This window comes from Apostichopus japonicus, chromosome 17, assembly GCF_037975245.1.
Source record: "Apostichopus japonicus isolate 1M-3 chromosome 17, ASM3797524v1, whole genome shotgun sequence".
NCBI lineage: Eukaryota > Metazoa > Echinodermata > Holothuroidea > Aspidochirotida > Stichopodidae > Apostichopus > Apostichopus japonicus.
The window spans coordinates 11,292,662-11,314,591 of record NC_092577.1 but is presented as its reverse complement, the minus strand read 5'-3'; the positions used below and the strand labels follow the sequence as shown (position 1 = coordinate 11,314,591).

The window sequence follows — 21,930 nt, the reverse complement described above, 5'->3', positions numbered from 1 at the left end:
TTGGAACTATGTCATTTACAGAACACCGATATTTTCATTGGTCAGTTTCAACAGAGCTCTTAGGAAGTGTGCATGATACAGCAGTATCATCTGCATATTTTGTAGCAGAAATGTGTGAATTTGACCTAACTTCATAAGTTTATATAGTACATAATATAGTTGATAATGGACCCCCTCCCTAAGGCACACCAACCATTATTTCCGATACTTCCGATAACACTTTATCCAACCTAACTTGTCTGGACCATCCTTGAAGACATTGTGTCAGCCAATGAATAAGCCATATTTCTTTGATAAATCGTAAAAGATCCTTCATTAATTGATTTGGCAAGACAGTATTTAACGCACTAGAAAAGTAAAAAAAGACCCTTTGTTATAATTCTTCCTTACAATCTTAATGAGACACAATATCATGGATTAATCAAACGTTTGATATCTGCAATACATGGATTCTTCGAGTGGCTTGATACTTCCGTTCTGGAACCGCAAGTGCCTTCTCCTTTCCAATCGAGCAACCTGATGGGTTAACAGTCCCAATGTATGGAAACCAGGGCTGAAGGTGTATCAGCCTGTTTGGTGATTTTCATTTGGTTTGTATGTCCATATTCTGACTTCGTTTATTTTTCCAAAAGGTCTGGTATAACTTCCCTGTGATCCTGAACTTCGAAGCCTGTGAAAGAAAACATCCAAGGTTCTGTCAAATCTAAAGGTTGCTATACAGATTTTCTAGTACTTCGGTCTTAACGCACCCCCCCCTCAACCTTGGTAGCAAAGTAACTACTTCAAGTATAAAATATTCTAGTACCTTCAACTATATAACTAGGTATTACTAAGCCAGATAAAGGTAGCTATAAGCTAGGCTAGAGTAATGCTCGTGATGAGCAAATTCGCCAACAGCTAAGACAAACCGTACTTCTTCAGGGAGATGTTACATTTTTAATGTTTTTTATATATATGAAATTGAAGACTAAAGGAAGTCTTAAGTGGAAATGAGCTGGTGTTTGCATGTTTTAATTTGTCATAATACTGGTATTTGTTTATTGAACTGTTTACATTCACATTGAAAGGAGACAGGAAACAAAATAATTAAATTACATCTCCCCCCCCCCCTGCCATCCCAAGTGGCACTATGACATTACACTTTGTCAAAAAATAGCTCCCTGCCACGACTTTTAAAAAACAATTTACTCCCGTACCGTGCAAGATAATGGACTTAGATATTTTAGGGATAAGTTCATCACAAGGATCTTGGTGATATAACTTCATTATGATGGTTTGGTTTTCCTTCCCTTTAATCCGTAGGTATGGTTAGGCTAACATTACGAATGGCCTAAATTAATTAACGTTGGTCTAGGTATTGTAGTCTATGCTTTCGCAATGAAAATTTGAGTGATTTATTCATCATTTGTATACGAGTTACACCCATTGTCATCAATGTCCGTCAGTGACTTACACCGCATGTTTCCTCATTTACACACAGCTCTAATTAAATGTACCCACACTGTTACACTGATTCAGTAGAGATAAATAGCGTTACTCCAGTCTACCGTCTATAGCTACTCGCGCAACAGATACAAGTATCGAATGTAATGCAATCATAACACTAGGCAACTGTTCAGGTATATTATTGCTGACCCACTGGTCATTCTGTTTTCACGAGTTATGCTATCGTGTATGAAATGCTGCATGAATCAATTAAAAGACGAGGTGGAAATAATAAAGATATTACCTTTCCATAATCCCGGGTGTTTTCAAATGGCAGTTAGCCGACATGGTTGTTATGTTCGGCTTGTTCCAAAGGGTAATACTCGTCGTTACGCAAAATCGAGTGGGCCTTAGGTGGACATTCGTCAAAAACAGTCAGAAATAACTAAAAACACTAGACAGTTTTAGAACTTCTTACCCGGCTCAACCGATTCTTCACCCTCGAAATAGGTAAGAATAATATTTAACTCAATTTCGCCAAAAGTGCACATTCGCCACTAGGCGAAAACGGGACGATATATACAGTTGTATCGGATTACTCTTTGCTGTATGGTAATGTTAGGTGATGTGGCTTCATTTTGTTGTTCTAAGACGATCGTTTGCATCAAAGTGTTTAGGCCTATATACAAATATACAACTGAAAGTGTTAATTCATGAATATTTCCTTTTTATCATCATATTGGTACTTAAATATTGAATTGATCGGAATCTGTTTTCAACCAGTTTTTATCATATTAAATAACAAAGGAAGTCATATAATGCTTTGAGAAGCCCAGTCTTAATGTTTATCAATAAAGGAAGACCGAAGGCCTACAATTCAAGTTTTATTCGACTATGGATGTTTTAACTATAGATTTACATACATTTGATCAGTAGATTAGATAAGTCGTTTGCTTTTCGTGCTCAGGCTCTATCTTCAGGCATCTTTCTTTTCTTTCTTTTTAAAGTCTCAAAGTAATAATGATAAAAATGATTATCACATACCTTTCGAAAAGTAACAAAAACGGTCAAAAGAATTAAAATCTTAGAAACAATAAATGCCATTTCTGTGAAAAAGGACCAAACAAAAGGTTTCATTTTTACATTTGAACAAAACTTGAGGTTTTCTTAACCGAATATCAAGACTGTGGGCTTGTTTTAGTACATCAAGAGTATGATAGTATGATGAATGAAAAGCTAAATAAAATGTGACAAGTATGAAATCCGATTAGATCGACTAAAAAGAAATAGATAATTAATCGAGTTTAAGAAGAATAAGAGATATACATAACCAGACAGCAAAACTGCAGAGTGGTTTCGATGATGCTACATGAATAATTTTATATGAATGTTACCCACTAGGCTGTAGGGTATAGCCAGGATGAACATACTTCAATCTAAGTAGTACAGTAGAAAGCATTGAAATTTATGACCCACAATATTCACATTGGCAGCTGATGACCGAGATGGAAACTTTCTGTATTCGACATGCATATTGATCTCTACTCTCTACTAAATGTGGTACACCACAAGCCGTACATGAAACAGACGCCGGGCGATTTTTACCACCTGGTCCCAAAGGTTTTTGCGTCTGGTTTGCCTCTAAAACATCTAAGTAGGCGACAGTTAATTTTGGTAAACGGCGCCTGGTCATTTCCCCCAACGTTACTACATCCAAACCTGATGTTTTTATTTGGCACTGAATCGCAACAATTGCGAAAATACGACGGAAGACTACGATTATCATCGAAACCAAAAATTATACGATGATGTGAAAAGTCTGGACAAGAAATGTTTAACTTACTTTGGTCTTAGATTGTCTTCGAAAGGACACGTTTTGCTGAAACTTGATTGAAATTACAATGTGTCTCCAACACAGACAAAAAGGTTGTTAATTCGTTTCCGTATATATATTGTTGTAACGTGAAACGATAGTTGAAGTTACAGCCAAGTTTACAACCTAGCAGTGATCAACGTTGGTCTCAAATGTTGATAACACATATGAAGAGGACCATATATCCATCAATGTGTCATGAGAGGAAAGCGAACCTTGTACTTATAAAGCCAATAAATATTAACCATATTTGTCTTGCTTAACCTCAAGATTCTTTTAAGGGAAATGAAGTAAAGGCGGGCAAATTCCGACACCTCAAAACAGTGTAGTCTTAATTTTCTGAAGATTATTATAGGTGCTATTTTCACTTATTATGAAAACAAATTGTTTATATTAGAGAGATGACATAATCATAAGAAATGAGTTTGGCAAATATTCTTTGCTAATTTTGGCAGTTCATAATCAGTTTGCGGGATCTGATATCTTCCATAAAATCTGTAATGGGATTTTCATAGAGTGAATACTGGTAAAACAATGATGGTAATATTTTGGTAAATCATCATAGTATAATATATACCCTCCATGATTATACAGGATTACCTATATTAAAACCAGAGTCGTATCAAATTCAATCAAAACCTTGTGATCTACTTGATAGTTTTATATATGAGCATGTAACGTCACACTGCAAAAAAATATACTTTAAGTTTCAGCGACGCAAACCACTGTACAATTTCACAGATAATAAGATAATATTGGTACGCACAATTAAGTGAATCATGCACACTAAATGAGAAGCTCATATCAGCTTTCATATTTAGCGTTGTTTATTAGATTTTCATACATTGAACCCTGTTAACCTTACATGACATTTAACACATACACACACACACACACAGACAGGCTTTCTACTCATTAAATTTGATCTACATATCCTATATTCTAAATGATCCACAGGCAGTGCGTTTGACTTTCCTGTAAAATAAAAGGCAAACTTTGGTAATATTACTCATATATGTCCTATACAACGTCATTTACAGAAACACCAACGCATTTAAGTTGGTCTGTTAATATATATACCACGTTCTGAAGGTACCTCAATGTTGTCAGTAGCTCAAAAGGTTCCAGCGACAGGTTGGGAGCGGGAACAATTACGTCACCGGGCGAAATATCCATAGTACAACAATCATGGGGTGTGGCCCCATCTCGGACCACCTCCCCTTCTCCTCGGGTCTGTAGTAATATATATATATATATATATATATATTTCTATATCTATATCTATATATATATATATATAAATATATGGATATATATATATATATATTTATATATATATACATATATATATATATATATATATTTATATCTGAAAATCCTTTGCATGATATCTAACGGGATTCGTGGATACTTCGCAGAAATGGTGTGTGGATGCATCATATTGAGCAAAAGACCCCTATTGTGTTGGTGGAGGTGTGTATTGTCACGTCCAGTAGACTGACCTGTGTTTACCATGCCATATCGTAATTGTGCATCAAAATGATGGTTCGGGCCATTTATATTGTGACAGCTATTTCTGGTTAACAAGCCGAAAACTAGTGCAATGAAGTTAAGAAACCTTAATGTATTTTGCAATTTCTGGCTTTCTCTTTCTATATTACCCTCATTTACGATGTTGTATTCCAAACAATAAAATGAAAACCATAATTATAAGTAGATTTTGACATATTTGACATTCTTGTCTCACTGAATTCAGGCGAAGGATAAAACAAGGAAGGTAAAATAAATGACTGAAGGAGAGCAATATCAAGTTAGAAATGTTACTTTTCCTCTAAATTTCCTCTGATTTTAGTTTGACTGAAAATTCGAGGGTTGGGAACATGCCACCATCCATGCTCCAGTCTTATCTAAGTTGAAGTATTTTCGACGTCTACCTACTACTAGACCGTATATGTATGCAGTTTTGTGGTCTTGAAGCTGACATGTAATAAACACGGAGAACTGTGTTTCGGATTCTGTTGATTGTATAACAACAAGGGGGAGGGATGGTTGCTGGTTTACCAAGCGGGTTACGATGCTTCGTTGAAGGGGTTACGAAGCAGTTGAAATTCATTGATTATGAATAGCTTTCGTATGATATAGAAGTCTATATCCTGGTAGTTTAGGAATGTTCCACATTTTCTCAAGTCATTTTGCCGCTCCTAGTTGAGCTGTATAGTTGTCACATATAACTTGCAACACAATTGACCAGTCACATTGCAACAGTTGGAGTGCTGGGCTTGACTAGAGTCCCTGATATTAGGTGCAGCATCTTTACCTAGTTTCATTTCATCGTACAAAGGATATTAGCTTGGAATAAATCTGGACATAATGTTGCACTCCTTTCTTTGAAAAAGGAGATATCCTGTTCCATTTATCCTTCACTAACTCATTGATAACATTTAATTTTCAATTTAATAATACCATTTAACTGACAAAATATGGTAGGCGACAATCGTCTCAGCCATGGAATATATACAGTACTTCCGTTGTTGCATAATTCACGGCCAAAAGCAGTGTTACTAGGATCTGGCCATTGGCAACTCGGTGTGTAGCCTACCCTAATTTGTAGGCCTTCTTGTACTCTTTTGTACATAGCGAAACCCAATTTAGGGCCTAGATTCCTTGAAAAGACTCTAGTTTATAAGTTGCCCAGACTCAAAAGATGTTATGACTTTTTTTATTTCCATTTCGGTACATTTCTTCCGTTGGAGCTCCTGTTTAACAACATAGATAAGTCACTGGCCGTAAAGCGACGCGACGCTGTATTGTCAACTGTACTTTACCTAGGCTATGATGCGATAGGCCTACGCTGTATTAAAAGGAAAACAGCAGTATCAAACTGTCACTGCCATATACGCCCCGGCCTATATGTTCCGTTAGTTATAGACACTTGAAGCACAGTAATAAGGCGTCTAGATATACTTGCAGGTTTGACTACGGTTAAATTACGAGCGACGCCACTTTCAATATACGGGTGTCCGCAACTAGGAGAGGGGCAATGGGACTTGTCATGCGCATAATGGTGAGAGGGGAAGGCGGTGTTAAGTATACTGGCCCTAATTTTTGAAAACCAAACATAACTAAAAGTAGCTCTTAGAACGCACAGTATTGCGTGTAGACCTATAATAATACAACTAATTTAAAAGCCTGAATGATGACTCAGAATACATCATTTCATGTCTAAAATTCTGAGGGAGGAACCCCAGTTCAGAGGGAGGAAATCCAGACCCCTACGTGGGTGTCGGAAACCCAAAACCACACCCTTGGATCAGTGCCTGCATTGACGAACAGAACTGTAGAAAAACAAACAAGTCTTGACAGAAGTTATATCCGAAGATTGCCCTATTATGACTCCTTTGCATGAAGAGCACTAGGAATGCGGAATTTGAAATCGATGGCGCCCTGACAAAATACAAGTTGTCTTATTTTCCAAGCAAGTAAGCAAGTTACTACTAGCATGGCGCTATAAACAGTTTATAGCTTCATGCTACTAGTAACTGGCGATTAAATAGTGGTAGCTGGGAGCGACTAAATATCATTTAGGACTTCCAACCTCCTATCAGCAAAATATGTATAAGAGTGCTACATTCTGCAACATGGCGTGCTTTGACAAATTGCATGATATTTTACATTCTGTCATGATATTATTGACGCAATAAGTTTGAAGAGATGTTCAGAATAACAACATTTCTGAGCTTAAAAGGTTATTTTGAAGAATTTGATTTGGTTCCTAAAGAGCGGCTAAAGCATACTAAGTCAGTAGTGTGCGCAATGGGGGTGGGTGGTTGGGTGGGATGGCATGGCCCCACCTCCGATCGACAGTCGGTGGGAACGGTTCAGTTGGGGATTTGTAGAATACATGATATATTGAGTAGGCATAGCATTGTTGCGGAAAGCTGACTGATCTTTAGATTGTTAGTTAGTTACCATGATGAAACGGGTGTATATTCTTGTACGTGTAAGAATAAGAAGTGTTATGTCTGTACCCAATGTTGCTCATCATCTCTTGATACCTTTGTATGTCATTCAATGTATAATATAAAGATGGCATATAGATACAAATCGTTCCAAATCACAGAAAATGGACAGGGGTTGGATTATTTCTTTCTAAATAAATACTCTAAATAGGTCTAGTACAATATATTTTCTGCTTAACTGTGTCTCCCTGAAGTCAAACTGAGAGTCTATCAGCACCCTATATTTAAATTCTTGACATTGTGTGGCGTTGATAAGACTTTTATGTTCATAAAATAAAATACATTTATTACAACAACAGACAGACAGACGCATTGTAATGACAACAGCTAAACTATATTAAAAAGTACCTGTATATCTGAAAGGAGATGCACCTATATCTCCTTTTTTGCTACCGCAGACATTTTACGGAAGTTTAACATTTTATGCTTGATCATACTGTACAGTTGAAAAGGATAACATTCAATGAATGTATAAAGTTACAAACAGAACAACGTAAGAGTGTATGTTAATATACCTCTGCAAAGGAATTATATACACAAAATAGAAGCGTATATATGGAAACTAAACAAAGCCTAAAAATTTATCTCATATTTTTTAATTTGATGAAAAATTGATAGATGTTAAGTATATTTGATCTAATATCTGTAAGGTCTTTCTTAGTAGTAAGTTATTTTGATAAATAGTGTAGTATTATGTGTTTATCAATACCTATATCGATCTGTTTATACGTGAGTATCTAGAACTACGGATATGATGTACTTTTAATTTTAAAATGGTACAGTCATCGGTGGATATAACTACGTTGAGATGTTCTTTACAATACATAGTTTAAATTAGTTATGTGTGTATCAAGTACAGAGGATTGGTTTATGTGTGTACACTGTATAGTTTTATGTGTATATCAAGAACTATGTACCGCTATAGTATAACAGGTACAGTCAGAGGTGCATGTGTAACGATACTATATCAATCATTAGTTGTGAACGGTTTTTGTGAGTGTATCAATTACTGTGGATGTGATAGATCGGTTTAGAAACAGTCAACGGTGACTATGACAATAAAACGATGTCATTTTCAATAATAAGTTGGAATAACTTTTATGTGGTTATGATGTACCGATCTAGTCCAACAGGCACAGTCAGCGCTGTATATGATCAATCGTCTTCTAAACTAATCGTCTTCTAAACTAAAGTTTTAGAAGATTATGCAATGATCAACCATATTTCCATGGATGCCAGGAAGAGTGGCCAGAATATAGATATTCCAATATTGGATTTGATAATTCGACTGACTGGAATTTATAGTGAATTCAGTTCGGCACATTCTTCATTCATTCCTCATTGTTTTAGTGTATCCCTGTTTTTAATACCTTGATAAATTACTATATCTCGTTTAGTGCACTCTAGCATCTTCCATGGGTTACTTTCAAGGGGGCCCCACCTTCACTCACTTTATATTCTCGGAATCAAATTGGACGTTAAAATCAGTGACTCTCACCTATGAGCTATGAAATTCTCACCAGGAAGACATTATTTGGATATCACTATACCTAACAAGCTGCTGAAATACATTAACAAAGTATAATATCATACTGCTATTTTTGAAGGTTATCTGTCTGGCAGGAAATAATTAGGTTGAGAGCATCCTGAGTTTTAAGATTGCTTCTAATGATAACTTGAAATAATTTCCTATATCTACGTCACTATACTAGGTCGTACGTGTACAACTCTTCGGATATCGGTGTTGCTACTAGAAGTTTTTCCATCCCGTTCTCTTCAAATGTTGACAAGCGGTCAAAGATATCACCTACTCTTCTTGTTGTGATTAACTGTCGGCCATCCTGACTGTATTGTACCAGAATACATGCCAGCCCATACACTTCCTTCCATAGCATGTAGATGAACTCATTATTGTCTGTGCAGACACTGATAGCACCCCAGGACAAACCATCACGATCTGGTTTGGTGAATTCATACATCAGCTTACTTTGTGATTCCTCCATGGTGACTGCATATGCTCTACGACACGGGGTGTTACAGATCAGGAAACTACCTCTGTGTACAGTGATATCACCCGCTCTATCGATTACATCTGGTAGTGTAATCCTGCGAATGTAATTCAACTGATCAGTGAATACATACACATCTCTGCTGCCAGTACCGACAATAATATGATTCTTCACAGGATCAGTAGTTACACAACTCACGTACTGATCAGATGACAACCTATCAATGATGACACGAATGTTCTTCTTGGTAAATGCACCATCACGTGCATCGTAAATACCGATTTCATAAGGCCGAAGAACTGTTATAACTTTGAACTCAGATAACAGACCGCAGATGATCACGCCACTATTACTCTTGATCTGATCCTGTCGTTGTATTTCACCTTTTCTGTTGAGCACAGTGATGTGTAAATACCCTTCAGATGCCTTATGAATTATGAGAATCTTGACATCTCCTCTGCCTAAAATATCAGTTAAATATCCACCTTTAACTTTGATTCCTGCAACATCAACCACGGACTCTTTATGCTGAGCAATCGTGACGTTGTCTTTAATAGCATTCGTTATATCACTGATAAAAAAAACAGATAAAGAGTCTAACTCTGTGAATTCTTTTTTCATTTCTTCCATCAGAGGTTCACATGCTGCTCTCATATCAGGAATACACTGAGCGTTTGTCCAATCGTCTTTAGAAGCAAGAATAGATGAGGTCGTTGCTGTTAGGTTCTCGTATCTTTTAATAATCTGTTCGCAATATTCTCTTAATTGTTTTAGTTCATGTTCATTTTGCCCTACAAGCAGGTCTTTTGCTGTTGTCAAATTCTCCAAGTTAACATCTAGGCTGCCAAGTCTTCTTAATAGTGCGCCCTCGATTTCATCACATTTGTTTATAAAGTCTTCAGATTCTTTGTCATATTCTTGATTCGCTGTTTTCCTGATTGTATCGTATTTCTTTCTCACTTGTCTCAACTCCATTTCCAAATTAACATTTATCCGAAGGTCGTTACGACTTTTTCTTCTTCCGATGTCCTCTAAACCCCTCTTCCGTTCCTTGGTACGTTGCGCAAGGTGATCTTTAATCTTGTGTGTCTGCTGCTGGTGCTGATTTATCAATCTTTCTTTCTTCTTCGTGGCATTTTCGTTCAGCTTCTGTTGAGTTATTTGTATTTTCGTTGGCAATTCGTATAGTTTACTTTTGTATTTATTTAGTTCAGCCAGTTCTTGTTGCAGTAATTTTCGTTCACGTTCTGCTATTTCAGTTACGTCATGCAGGTCATGACCTTTGTGCTTATTATATGTACAAGCCAAACACACAGGTACATTTCTGCAAGAACTGCAGCATAATTGCGCTTCTTTTTTGTCATGGATATGGCACCTGGGACCTTCCGTTAGTGATGTTAATTTATCCAGTGTCATATTCTTTGCTTCTATATTATCCAAGCTCAGAATGTGGGTTTTGTGATCTGTAAACATTTTACTGGTTACGTGAACCTTGTTACATTGCTCACACAAGTAACCTTTGCACTTAAAACAATAAGCTGAAACTTCTGTATTCTTCAAACAGCTTACACATTGCTTTAAATCTTTATTTTCAAATGACTTTTGCAATTGTATGAACTCAAGCATACTATTCATATGGAAGTCGGTCTTGAAATCGTCAACCCCATTTTCTGCTATGACGTATTCCTGTTTACACAATGGACACTTAAGCATTCCATCATAGCTTGCTTGAATGACTGTCTTCAAGCATTTTCTACAATATCGATGAAGACACGGTAACTGTTTCGGTTCTTTAAATTGATCCAAGCAAACAGAACATAGGAAGAAGTTTTCTGCCACATCCGTCAGAGGAGTTGACGACGCCATTGGTCTTGATGACGAGATTCTGCAATTTACAAAATTATATAGAAATTCATTAGAGTATTATTTTATAGAAATTATTTTATAGAAATTTATTTTATATAGAAATTTATGCAAATACTGCGATGGGAGGCGGGGTGGGAGTGAGTGATGTCAAGGGTAAACTTTTGTTCAAAGACATTTATTTGAATACATTTTAGTTGATAGACTTCTATAAATCTTTGAAAGGTCTAATCTTTCTTTGCTTGTATCAGCGCTCTCAGTTCCAAAAGTCCGATATTAGAATAGTTACAGAATACATCAAACATGCATTTAAACTTGCAGATATAGTCTTATCGCGCCAAAGAGGAATTGTGGTTGGGAGTGTACAGCTGCAAAATGACGGGGTCAGTGGCAGTAGGCTGAGTGATCCTGCCCACCCCCCCCCCTCCACCCCCAACAGAAATACCGAACGAAAGGAGAATGGTAAAGAAATCGTGAAAATTAAAACATAGTTACCCAAGATATAATTAATACTTGGTAGGCGACTTATGTTTACATGACATTATTCTGTACTTTGTGTATATGCAAGTAAAATACAACTCGAAACGGCCCATTTGTGATGTATTACAAAGTAATCATTGGGGTCACGATCTAATGAAGTTGTCAACATAGAGGGGAATCCTGGGGAAAAAAAGTGACAATATGCAAATACAGGTAGGCGTGTCACGGATCAACGATTTGTTATAGTCTATTTACAGATTGTATGGAACGTCTCACGTATCGTCGACTTGTTAAATTTTCATTTCAGTTAAGAAAAGATTATATTCTGTAAAGAAGTATTATTGGAAAACATTTTGGAAGGGAACATTTTATGATTTAAACACAAAATGAGTGTGTTCCAGATTTCTCCAGTTGAACATTTGCACCAAAGGAATGGGTTCGCCTTCTTTGCATAATTTCAGACAAAATTTGCAAAATTATTTCCTTTTCCGGTAATGCGTAAATGCTTCACACTGTTTAATTTACTAAAATATAACATTATACTTCATACAAACATAAACCCTAGTCCACTCAATACCATAAAGCGCTACAATATCGTTACAATGGAACCCAATGTAGAGACTCCCAATTAGCAAATACTTACTAGCCATTGCATATATCGAACGATTTCTGTTTCATGGCAAATGGCCAATGTCAGACATTACAATTATATTGGAGTGAATGCTCACTTACCTAATTCTATGGTAAAGATCGCACACAAAGGTTGATGTCAAATGATATGTAGACTATAGATATGTCTGTATTTTGATGTAAGCATAAAGGCTTCCTCAATCACATACTGTTGAACACCCTAACCATGCGTCCACTCCTTTGCACATGTCACTGGGTAAGATGGAATTTATCATTAACTTCGATGTCACAGTTATAAGCAGGTTATTTCAATCATACCCCTACTATACCTTACACCCTTTCATATCTTGTTTCTACCCGAAAAGATGCTTGTAATAAAGACAAATGTGATTACCGTTTATATAAAATCTTAAAACAATTTTTTTTCAAATGGATTATCGTTTTACCAATAGTTACTCAATATTATTCAAATTGATCACACTTCTAGCTATTTATGCCGCTTAGAGGGAACGTTTTATGAACCATGTATAAGCTAAATGAAGGGCATTTGATGCTCATAGTTATATGATAATTCTTTTCACTTAATTTAATCTTTCCAAATTTATTAGTCTTTGTGTTGATGAAAATCTTGCTTCGATTTTGTATATCACGTATATATTGTAAACAAACCCACAGCATGCTGGCTATATCCGTCGAACGTAGGATCACTGTCCTATGTAAGTACAGTATGACCGCAGTTTCGTTTCATCTGGGGCGTCGGAAGCTATTTGGGATTGTTACGGCAGATCAGAGTGTTGCCATCTGTCATAATTATCGGGGGAACGTTTGGTAGGTCAAACTACGCTACGCGCCACCATGGTTGGCGCCTAGCGTAAATGAGAAAATGTTGAATAATATGCCTCCCATATTGCAGGAAATGGCACTTCCCAAGCTTGAAAACAAGACCCCTGCCATCCCGATTAATCTTCTGAAACACATTTTGGAAATATGTCTCATTTTGGTTCTATATTTTTTGCCATTCGTCTTTTCTTAGTCCTACTTTTTTTTTCTTTTTTTTTGGCGCTGTGAATATTGGTCCGACGCCTCTGTTCATCGCCTCCAGTTCAAAATTTAGTGACTGTTAATTTTCTTTCCGTCGTAAAACATTTGATTCTATTCAATCCTCAATATGCCTTTAACCAGATAGGTGTGATGTTTCATTAGCCTAGAACACTTCAAAATTTGTGTTCCAATTAGATTTTTGAAATGAAACATTGCGCACTTATGATCAACTCATGAAACATCTTTAATTATTGTAGTGCGCGTCCGCGGTTCAATACTGGGACAACTAGACCTCTCCATCATCTACATGGCTGGCTGGCTGGTCAATGCCAGCTGAACATACACTCTTCAAAACAATCTAAGTTGACAGGTTGATTACGCAGACAAAATCTTGACCCATATGTACAAAGAATCGAAGCGGCGAACAGTTAATTCTGCCCACATAAAGAAAATAGGTCCACTTGAGTAGCATACTTCTTCAAAGCAATATGTCAAATTCTCTACTTTGGTTCGTTATTCTCGAATCAAACAAGACAGGTAACATTTGAACGCATTTGAGGTAAAAACATCCTGCAAAAAAGTTGCAAGCAACAAATATTAACCATATTTAACCGCAACGACTTCGCGTTATCTGTACTAAATCAGCTTTTGCAACATAGGCACTTCTAACGTTACTATAGTGCGCTTGCCCCTAATTACATAGCTTTATACTACACAGTGATAGTTAGTTTCCACAGGTAGCTACTTCGTACTGTACGTATCAGGGGCGTATCCAGGATTTTCTAATCCGGGGGGCGCGAATTACTATCTAAGCGGACCGCCATTTTCCTGCTCACTGATATGATGTGATATCTGCTGTTTGCTTTAAAAATTCGAATAATTAAAATGAGACTGAAATAAGTAACTATTATCTGTTTATTGTGCAATGCTCCACCAGTGGCGTAACGATGAGCCTGGGGGGCTCCTGACCCAAAGGGGTACCCTATCAGGAGGTCCAAGCAAGGGCATCCGCAGAAATGTTTACAAGGGAGGAGGGATCCGTAGGTCATAAAGGTGTAAAACAATACTTGATACTATCTAAGCGGAGCAACACCATCGGTTGGCGCGGAGCGTACGACGATTTTCTTGGCCAAAAAATACTCCTAGATCGTCGGAAAAGACACTTCCCGTTCAAGTTGCATTTACACATCGGTTATTTTGAGATCTCATGTCTTAGGATTTTGACTTTCAATAATTTCAGTAATGCATTATGGGTCCGTATGAAATGAACATAACTAAAGAACTGTTGGTTTGGGGAAATCATTGAAATGTCAAATGCTTAACTTTTTTCCAGGGGGAGTGGGCAAGTGCCCCCCCCTACTCTATGGAGTATAATGGAGGCTACTGTACAAATAGTGTAATCAAACCTTAGCATAGGCCTAATTTCGGCTGAAACTTTGTCTCCATCTAAATCTAATTTCCTGTGCTTTTTACTTACCAGATACCCCGAAGGCATCTTGTTTCTTACCCCACATTCTTTTCATTTCGAAAGACGCACAGTTTCAAGTTAATTACACACTGAAGGCTTCGATTCTCTATCTGCCTTTAGTTTAGGGAAGATCTTGGAATTTACATCCCTAGATATTGCTAGATATCCATAGAGTACAGCACCCTTGGGATTTCTTGGATTTTTCGGGGCCTGATCTTGGGAAATTGCAAAATCGGAAGTGGTCACACTCCCTGTAGGTGTGTGGTGTGTTGCCGGATTTTGTCAAGGTCTTGGTACTACGGGCGAAGGTCATTAAATAAGTTTCTTAACTCATCGGGAATCGATTAGAGGGGTGAGGTGTAGGGTTGTGGGGGCTCGTTTTCATGCAGATGGGAACAATCTAAAGAAGTGATGGGTATGTCATGTTCCCCGACGACTCGGTCGAGTTTGAGACCAGCCACAGTTGGTTTCATAGCACAATTGTACAATTTAAGGCGTTCATACACACACGCTTTATGATTGACAATATGTAGAATATATAGTATATATATATAGTATATATATGTATGTATGAATATATATATATATATATATATATATATATATATATATATCTACATTAATGAGAGAGGAAAAATGGAAACGTCAAAAATGGAGTTGTCGGTATATAATAGTGATCAGCGCTGTAATTATGACTGTTCCTCTTCTCTTCCCGGTGTTTTGGCGTTTATCTTCTACTCCCTCCTTTTCCCCCTTTTTCTCTCTTTCTTCTTTCCCCTTCCTTCCTCTCCTTCCTTTCCTTCCTCCTCTTTTTCCCCTCTTTTTTCCCTTTTTCTTCTCTTTTTTTTCTCTCCTCTTTTTCTTACCCGGGGGCGCGCGCCCCCAACGCCCCCCCCTGGATACGCGCCTGCGTATACGGTTGGCCGTGTATGGCATAATATTCTGGCAGGGCCAGGAAATTGACCAAGCAGTTTTTAATGGACCGGAGAGTGTGACATGTGCGCATTCGTTAGGTTAATAGGGTACAAGGTCTTCGGTGTAAACCACCGCATGTTATACATTTTCACCAACTGGCAGCGAGAATACAGTTACGTTAAAATATTGCTCGATTTGACCAATCAGTGTCCAGGACTCAGTTTATTCTCTGTCACGTCCGAAACAGGCGTGATTTGTGATGGCAGCTTGGTTGTCCGGTTAATCTGTGATGGTTTTAGTCATCATTTTTTCGTTTATACTGCAGGCGCATTCTAGCTAGAGTACTGTTTATAAACAATACACAATATATATCTAGCTTTGGTCTACGTTAAAGGATCAAACGCCGAACTGGCTTCCTCGTGACCAAAATAACTTCAAAGAGGGGTGCAGTAACTAAGACCCTACATTGAATATCAACAAATAACTAACTTTCACCTTCACCGTGAACTACAATAACACGTGTTTGTACACAAATACAGTTGTTCTAGTTTTGACTTGGACTGAAGTTTCAATTTTCAGTAGTTACCAGATTCACTCTGTTGACAGTCTGTTAGTAGTCAATGATTTTCAATTCATCAAATTGCGGAAAACTGTTCTGCACCATCATGATTGATATATTTTAGTATGAAAGTGCAGGCATTACAAACATAAAAGAGTTAATTCCATAACGCGCTACAATATAGAATACAGCCGTTACAATGGAACCCAATGTAAAGACTCCCAATGAGGAAGTACTTACTAGCCATTGCATATATCGAATGATTTCTATTTCATGGCAAATGGAAAATGGTAGACATAAAAAAGACATAACATATATTGCAGTGAATGCTCACTTACCTAATTCTATCGTTAAGATCTCACCCAAAGGTTGATGTCAAAAATACTGTGCTTTAAAACAATATAACAACAACTGCACATAACACAGTTTACAACCATTTGTCTTCTATGAATTATCGGTATCTCACGTGTCGTTATACTGTACTCCGTGTATATGCAAGTATAATACTACTCGAAACGGCCCAATTGTGATGTATTACAACGTAATCTTTGAGGTCACGATCAAAAGAAGTTGTTAACAAAGTGGGGAATTCCTGAAAAAAGGTGACAATATGCAAATACAGGTGGGCATGTCACGGATCAACGATTCTGCATAATCTATATACCGATTGTATGACACGTTTCACGTGTCGTAGACGTGCTAAATATTTATTTCAGTTTGAGAAGGGTATATGCTATGAAAGTATTTCGTATATTCTGCAAAAAAGAAATATTGGTTAACATTTTAGAAGGAAACTTTTTTATGATTTAAACACAAAATGACTGTGTACCAAAGTTGCAGAGTTATTACCATGTTCCGTAATACGTAGATGCTGCGCACTGTTTAATTTACCGAAATATATCATTATAATTCTGCTTAGTTTCTGAATACTTTCGACTTCCCAAAGAAGGCTGAGTGAGAAAATGAATAACAACCAGCTGCACTAAAGTTTAATTTTCTTTCCGAAGGGTGGGGGATCATGTCATTATCTAAATCAGTCGGGAAAGTTTTCGAGTTGTTTTCATTAGCACAGACTTACATTAAGAGCTACTTGTATGTACCTGAATTTATGCCCCAGAATGCACTATTTGAGAATTTAAACTAATTCTATGTATTCTACCAATGTTCAGACCTATACCAGAAACAGTTGGGGAACATTTTTATTCAACCGGCCAAATTCCTTAGCTTTGAAATTCTGTGCACACCAAACTACTAAGCGAACCTCAACTTGTTTTCTTGAGGCTATCAAATATTAACCCTAGCTGTTAAGTTTATTTATGACAGATTATAATATTGTCTCATTTTGAAAGATTATCCTTGAGATGGTGTAGATGTTACATAAGACACCTCTATAAGCGCATAACCATGACATCAGCTCAATTAGTTAAAAAGGACCCGTCGGATCTGAAAGGAGATGCAAATAGAGAAGAAAGAATCACAAACAAAATGATGATTAAAACAATTTCTTATATGTTAATTTTGTTTTTTTTAAATATGTGCAACAGATTTTGGTTCGGAAGTTTGAATGTTTATACTTTATCAACTGTACAGTTGGATGGAATAACATTCCCAAAATAGTAAACATTTACCAAAAAAAAACAACCTAAGAGTGTTTATTGATATATTCCTTTAAAGTAATAATATACAGAAGTGTATATGAAAAATAAATTTAACCTAAACATTTATCTCACAATATTTAATTTGATAGACAGTCAGGAACAGCCAGAGGTGCATGTACAACGATACTCTTTTTCAATATTTAATTTTTAATTAGTCTTTCATTGTTTTAGTGTATTCCTGTCATAAATTCCTCGTTGAGTTACTATATCTCGTTCAGTACATATTTGCCATTGTCATGGTCTACATTCGAGAGGAGCGCTTCTCCGCCACATGGAATATTCTCGGAAACAACTTTATATCAGTGAATCCCACCAAGGAGCTACCCTAAACAGATGAAATATTTTACCAGGAAGACAAGACTTGGATATCACTATTCCGAACAGCTGTTGAAATATATTAACAAAGTATTAGTCATGCTGATGCTGTTTATAGAGATTATCTGTTCGATCTAAATAATCAAAATATTAAATATATCACACATTGTAATATAAACTTAAGAAGTAGTATTTCTCGATCAATTAATGTCAATATATGTAGGCTGAGAGCACCCTGAAGTTCTAAGGTTGCTTATATTAATGACTTAAAAAAATCCCTACATCTACGTCACTACTAGGTCGAACGTGTAAAAAGATCCCATCGATGTGGTCATCAAGAGTTTTCTATCCCGTTCTCTTCAAATGTTGACACACGGTCAACGTCATTATCTACTGTTCTTGTCAATAACTGTCCGCCATCTTGGCCGTATTGTACCAGAATACATCTCTGATGTAAGATGCCTGCTTTCCATAGCATATAGATGAGCTCATTCTTGTCTGTGCAGACTCTGAGAGGTTTCCAGTCCAATCCATCAAGATCTGGTTTGGTAAATTCATACATCAGTTTACTCTGTGATTCCTCCATGGTGACTGCATATGCTGCTCTCTCAGTATAGTTGCCACATACCAGGAGACTACCTCTATGAACAGTTATATCATACGTTTCATCGATAACATCTGGTAGTGTAATCATGTGGCTGTAATTCATTTGATCAGTAAATACATACACATCTCTGCTGTCAGTACCAACAATAATATGATTCTTTACAGGATCCGTAGTTACACAAATCACGCCGTGAGCGGATGGCCAACTAGTAATGAACTTAAGACAGTCCTTTTTGATATATGTGCCATCACGTACATCATATATACCGATTTCACACCAAAGATTCCATGTTACAGCTTTGAACCCATACAATAGACCGCATATTGGAATGCCCTTATCCATCTCAATCTGATCCTGTCGTTGTATTTCACCTTTTCTGTTGAACACAGTGATATGTGAGTACCCTTCAGTTGGCTTATGAATTATGACAATCTTGACATTTCCTCTGCTTTTAATATCATTGAACATCCACCTTTAACTTTGTTCCTGCAACATCAACCACGGACTCTTGATGCTGAGCAATCGTAACATTGTCTTTAATAGCCTTCTTTATACCACTGATATCGAAATCAGATAAAGAGTTTAACTCTGGATATTCCTTTTTCATTTCTTCTAACAGAGGTTCACATGCTACTCCAATATCAGGAATACACTGAGCGTCTGTCCAATCGTCTTTAGAAGCAAGAATAGATGAGGTCGTTGCTGTGAGGTTCCCGTATCGTTTAATAATCTGTTCGCAATATTCTCTTAATTGTTTTATTTTATCTTCATTTTGCCCTACAAGCAGGTCTTTTGCTGATGTCAAATTCTTCAAGTTAACATCTAGGCTGCCAAGTTTTGTTAAAAGTGCGCCCTCGGTTTCATCACATTTGTTTATAAACTCTTCAAATTCGTTGTCATATTTTTGATTTGCTGTTTTCCTGATTTTATAATATTTGTCTCTCAGTTGTCTCAATTCCTTTTCCAAATTAAGAGTGATCAGACGGTCGTTATCTCTTTTTCTGCTTACGATGTCCTCTAAACCTCTTTTCCGTTCCTTAGTACATTCCGCAAGTTTATCTTTAATCTTGTGTGTCTGCTGCTGGTGCTCATTTATCAGTCCTTCTGTCTTTTTCATGACATTTTCATTCAGCTTCTGTTGAGTAATTTGTATTTTTCTTGGCAATTCGTATAGTTTATCTTTGTATTTGGTTAGTTCAGCAAGTTCTTGTTTCAGTAATTGTCTTTCACGGTCTGCTATTTCAGTTACGTCATGCAGGTCATGACCTTTGTGCTTATTATATGTACAAGCCGAGCACACAGGTACATTTCTGCAAGAATTGCAGCATAATTGCGCTTCCTTTTTGTCATGGATATAGCACCTGGGACCTTCCATTAGTGATGTTAATTTATCCAGTGTCATGTCAATATTCTCCAACGTCAGAATGTAGGTTTTGAGATCTGTAAACTTTTTACTGCTGACTTGAACCTTGTAAAATTGTTTACACAAGTAATCTCTGCACTTAAAACAATAAGCTGAAAATGTTGTGATCTTCAAACAGCATACACATTTCCTTAATTCTTCAAAAGACTTTTGCAATCGTATGAACTGAAGCACATACTTCATATGGAAGTCGGTCTTGAAATCGTCAACCCCTTTCTATGGTAACACGAATTCCTGTTTACACAATGGACACTTCACGAAATTTCTAAAAGATCGATAAAAACACGGTAGCTGTTTCGATTCTTTAACTTGATCCAAGCAAACAGAACAAACAAAGTAGTTCCCTGCCAGATCCTTATGAGGAGTTGACGAAGCCATTGGTCTTGTTGACGAGATTCTGAAATCAACAAAATAATATAGAAATTGACACATACTGCTGTAGTCGTCGCAAAGCATTAATTAAACTAGATGTTTAGTGAAATTCTCGAGCTATATCATAATGCAGTCATACAAATACCGCGATAGGAGGCGGATTGGGAGTGAGTGATGTCAAAGGTATACTTTTTTTCACAGACATTCATTTGAATAAAGTTCAGTGGACTAAGTTCTATAAGTCTTTAAAAAATCTTATTTTTCTTTGCTTATATCAGCGCTCTCTGTTCCAAAAGTCCGATATAAGAATAGTTACAGAATATATCAAACATGAATTTAAACTTGCAGATATAGTCTTATCGCGCCAAAGAGGAATTGTGGAGGGAGTCAGCTGCAAAAATGACTGGGTCAGTGGCAGTAGCCTGAGTCATCATGCCCACCTCCCCCCTCCACACCCCAACATAAATACCGAACGAAACGAGAGTAGTAACTAAATCGTGAAAATTAAAACATAGTTACCCAAGATATATTGAATACTTGGTAAGCGACTTATGTTTACATGAAGTTATACTGTACTTTGTGTATATGCAAGTATAATACAACTCGAAACGGCTCTTTTGTGATGTACAACAAAGAAATCAGTTGGGTCACGATCTAATGAAGTTGTCAACATGCTTGAGGTAATCCTGAGAAAAAAAGTGACAATATGAAAATACAGGTGGGCGTGTCACGGTTCAACGATTTGTCATAGTCTATTTACCGATTGTATGGAACGTTTCACGTATCGTCGACGTGTTAAATGTTCATTTCAGTTAAGAAAAGGTTATATTCTGTAAAGAAGTATTATTGGACAACATTTTAGAAGGAAATATTTTATGATTTAAACACAAAATGATTGTGTTCCAAATTTCTCCCGTTGAACAATTTATAGGGCCTTCGGTGCAAGCCACCGTACATTTCAAGTTTTCGTCAACTAGCAGCGAGAATACAGTAACGTTAACCTGTTGTTAAATTTGACCAATTAGTGCCCAGGACTCAGTTTATTCTCTGTCACGTCCGAAACAAGCGTGATTTTTGATGGCAGCTTGGTTAATCTGTTTATACTGTACTGCATATATCGAAAGATTTCTGTTTCATAGCAAATGGACAATAGTAGAAATTTAAAAAATATATTGGAGTGAATGCTCACTTACCTAATTCTATCGTAAAGATCTCACACAAAGGTTGATGTCAAAAATAATGTGCTTCACAAATTAAATATCAACAACTGCAC

At 36.8% G+C, this 21,930-nt stretch overlaps 1 protein-coding gene across 1 annotated transcript; it reads right to left on the bottom strand.

The window, feature by feature from the left end:
• Positions 1-9,020: 9,020 nt before the first annotated feature.
• On the bottom strand, positions 9,021-16,722 carry LOC139984555 (uncharacterized). Its single transcript, XM_071998492.1, has 2 exons — positions 16,621-16,722; positions 9,021-11,211 (listed from the first exon to the last, which is right to left on the bottom strand). Exon 2 carries the CDS (start codon positions 11,190-11,192, stop codon positions 9,021-9,023), a length of 2,172 nt encoding a protein of 723 aa, XP_071854593.1. The 5' UTR covers positions 11,193-11,211; positions 16,621-16,722.
• Between the last annotated feature and the right edge of the window lie 5,208 nt (positions 16,723-21,930).

Excerpts from the sequence above, each read along its gene's own strand:
- LOC139984555 (XM_071998492.1), bottom strand. The coding sequence starts at position 11,192 with ATGGCGTCGTCAACTCCTCTGACGGATGTGGCAGAAAACTTCTTCCTA.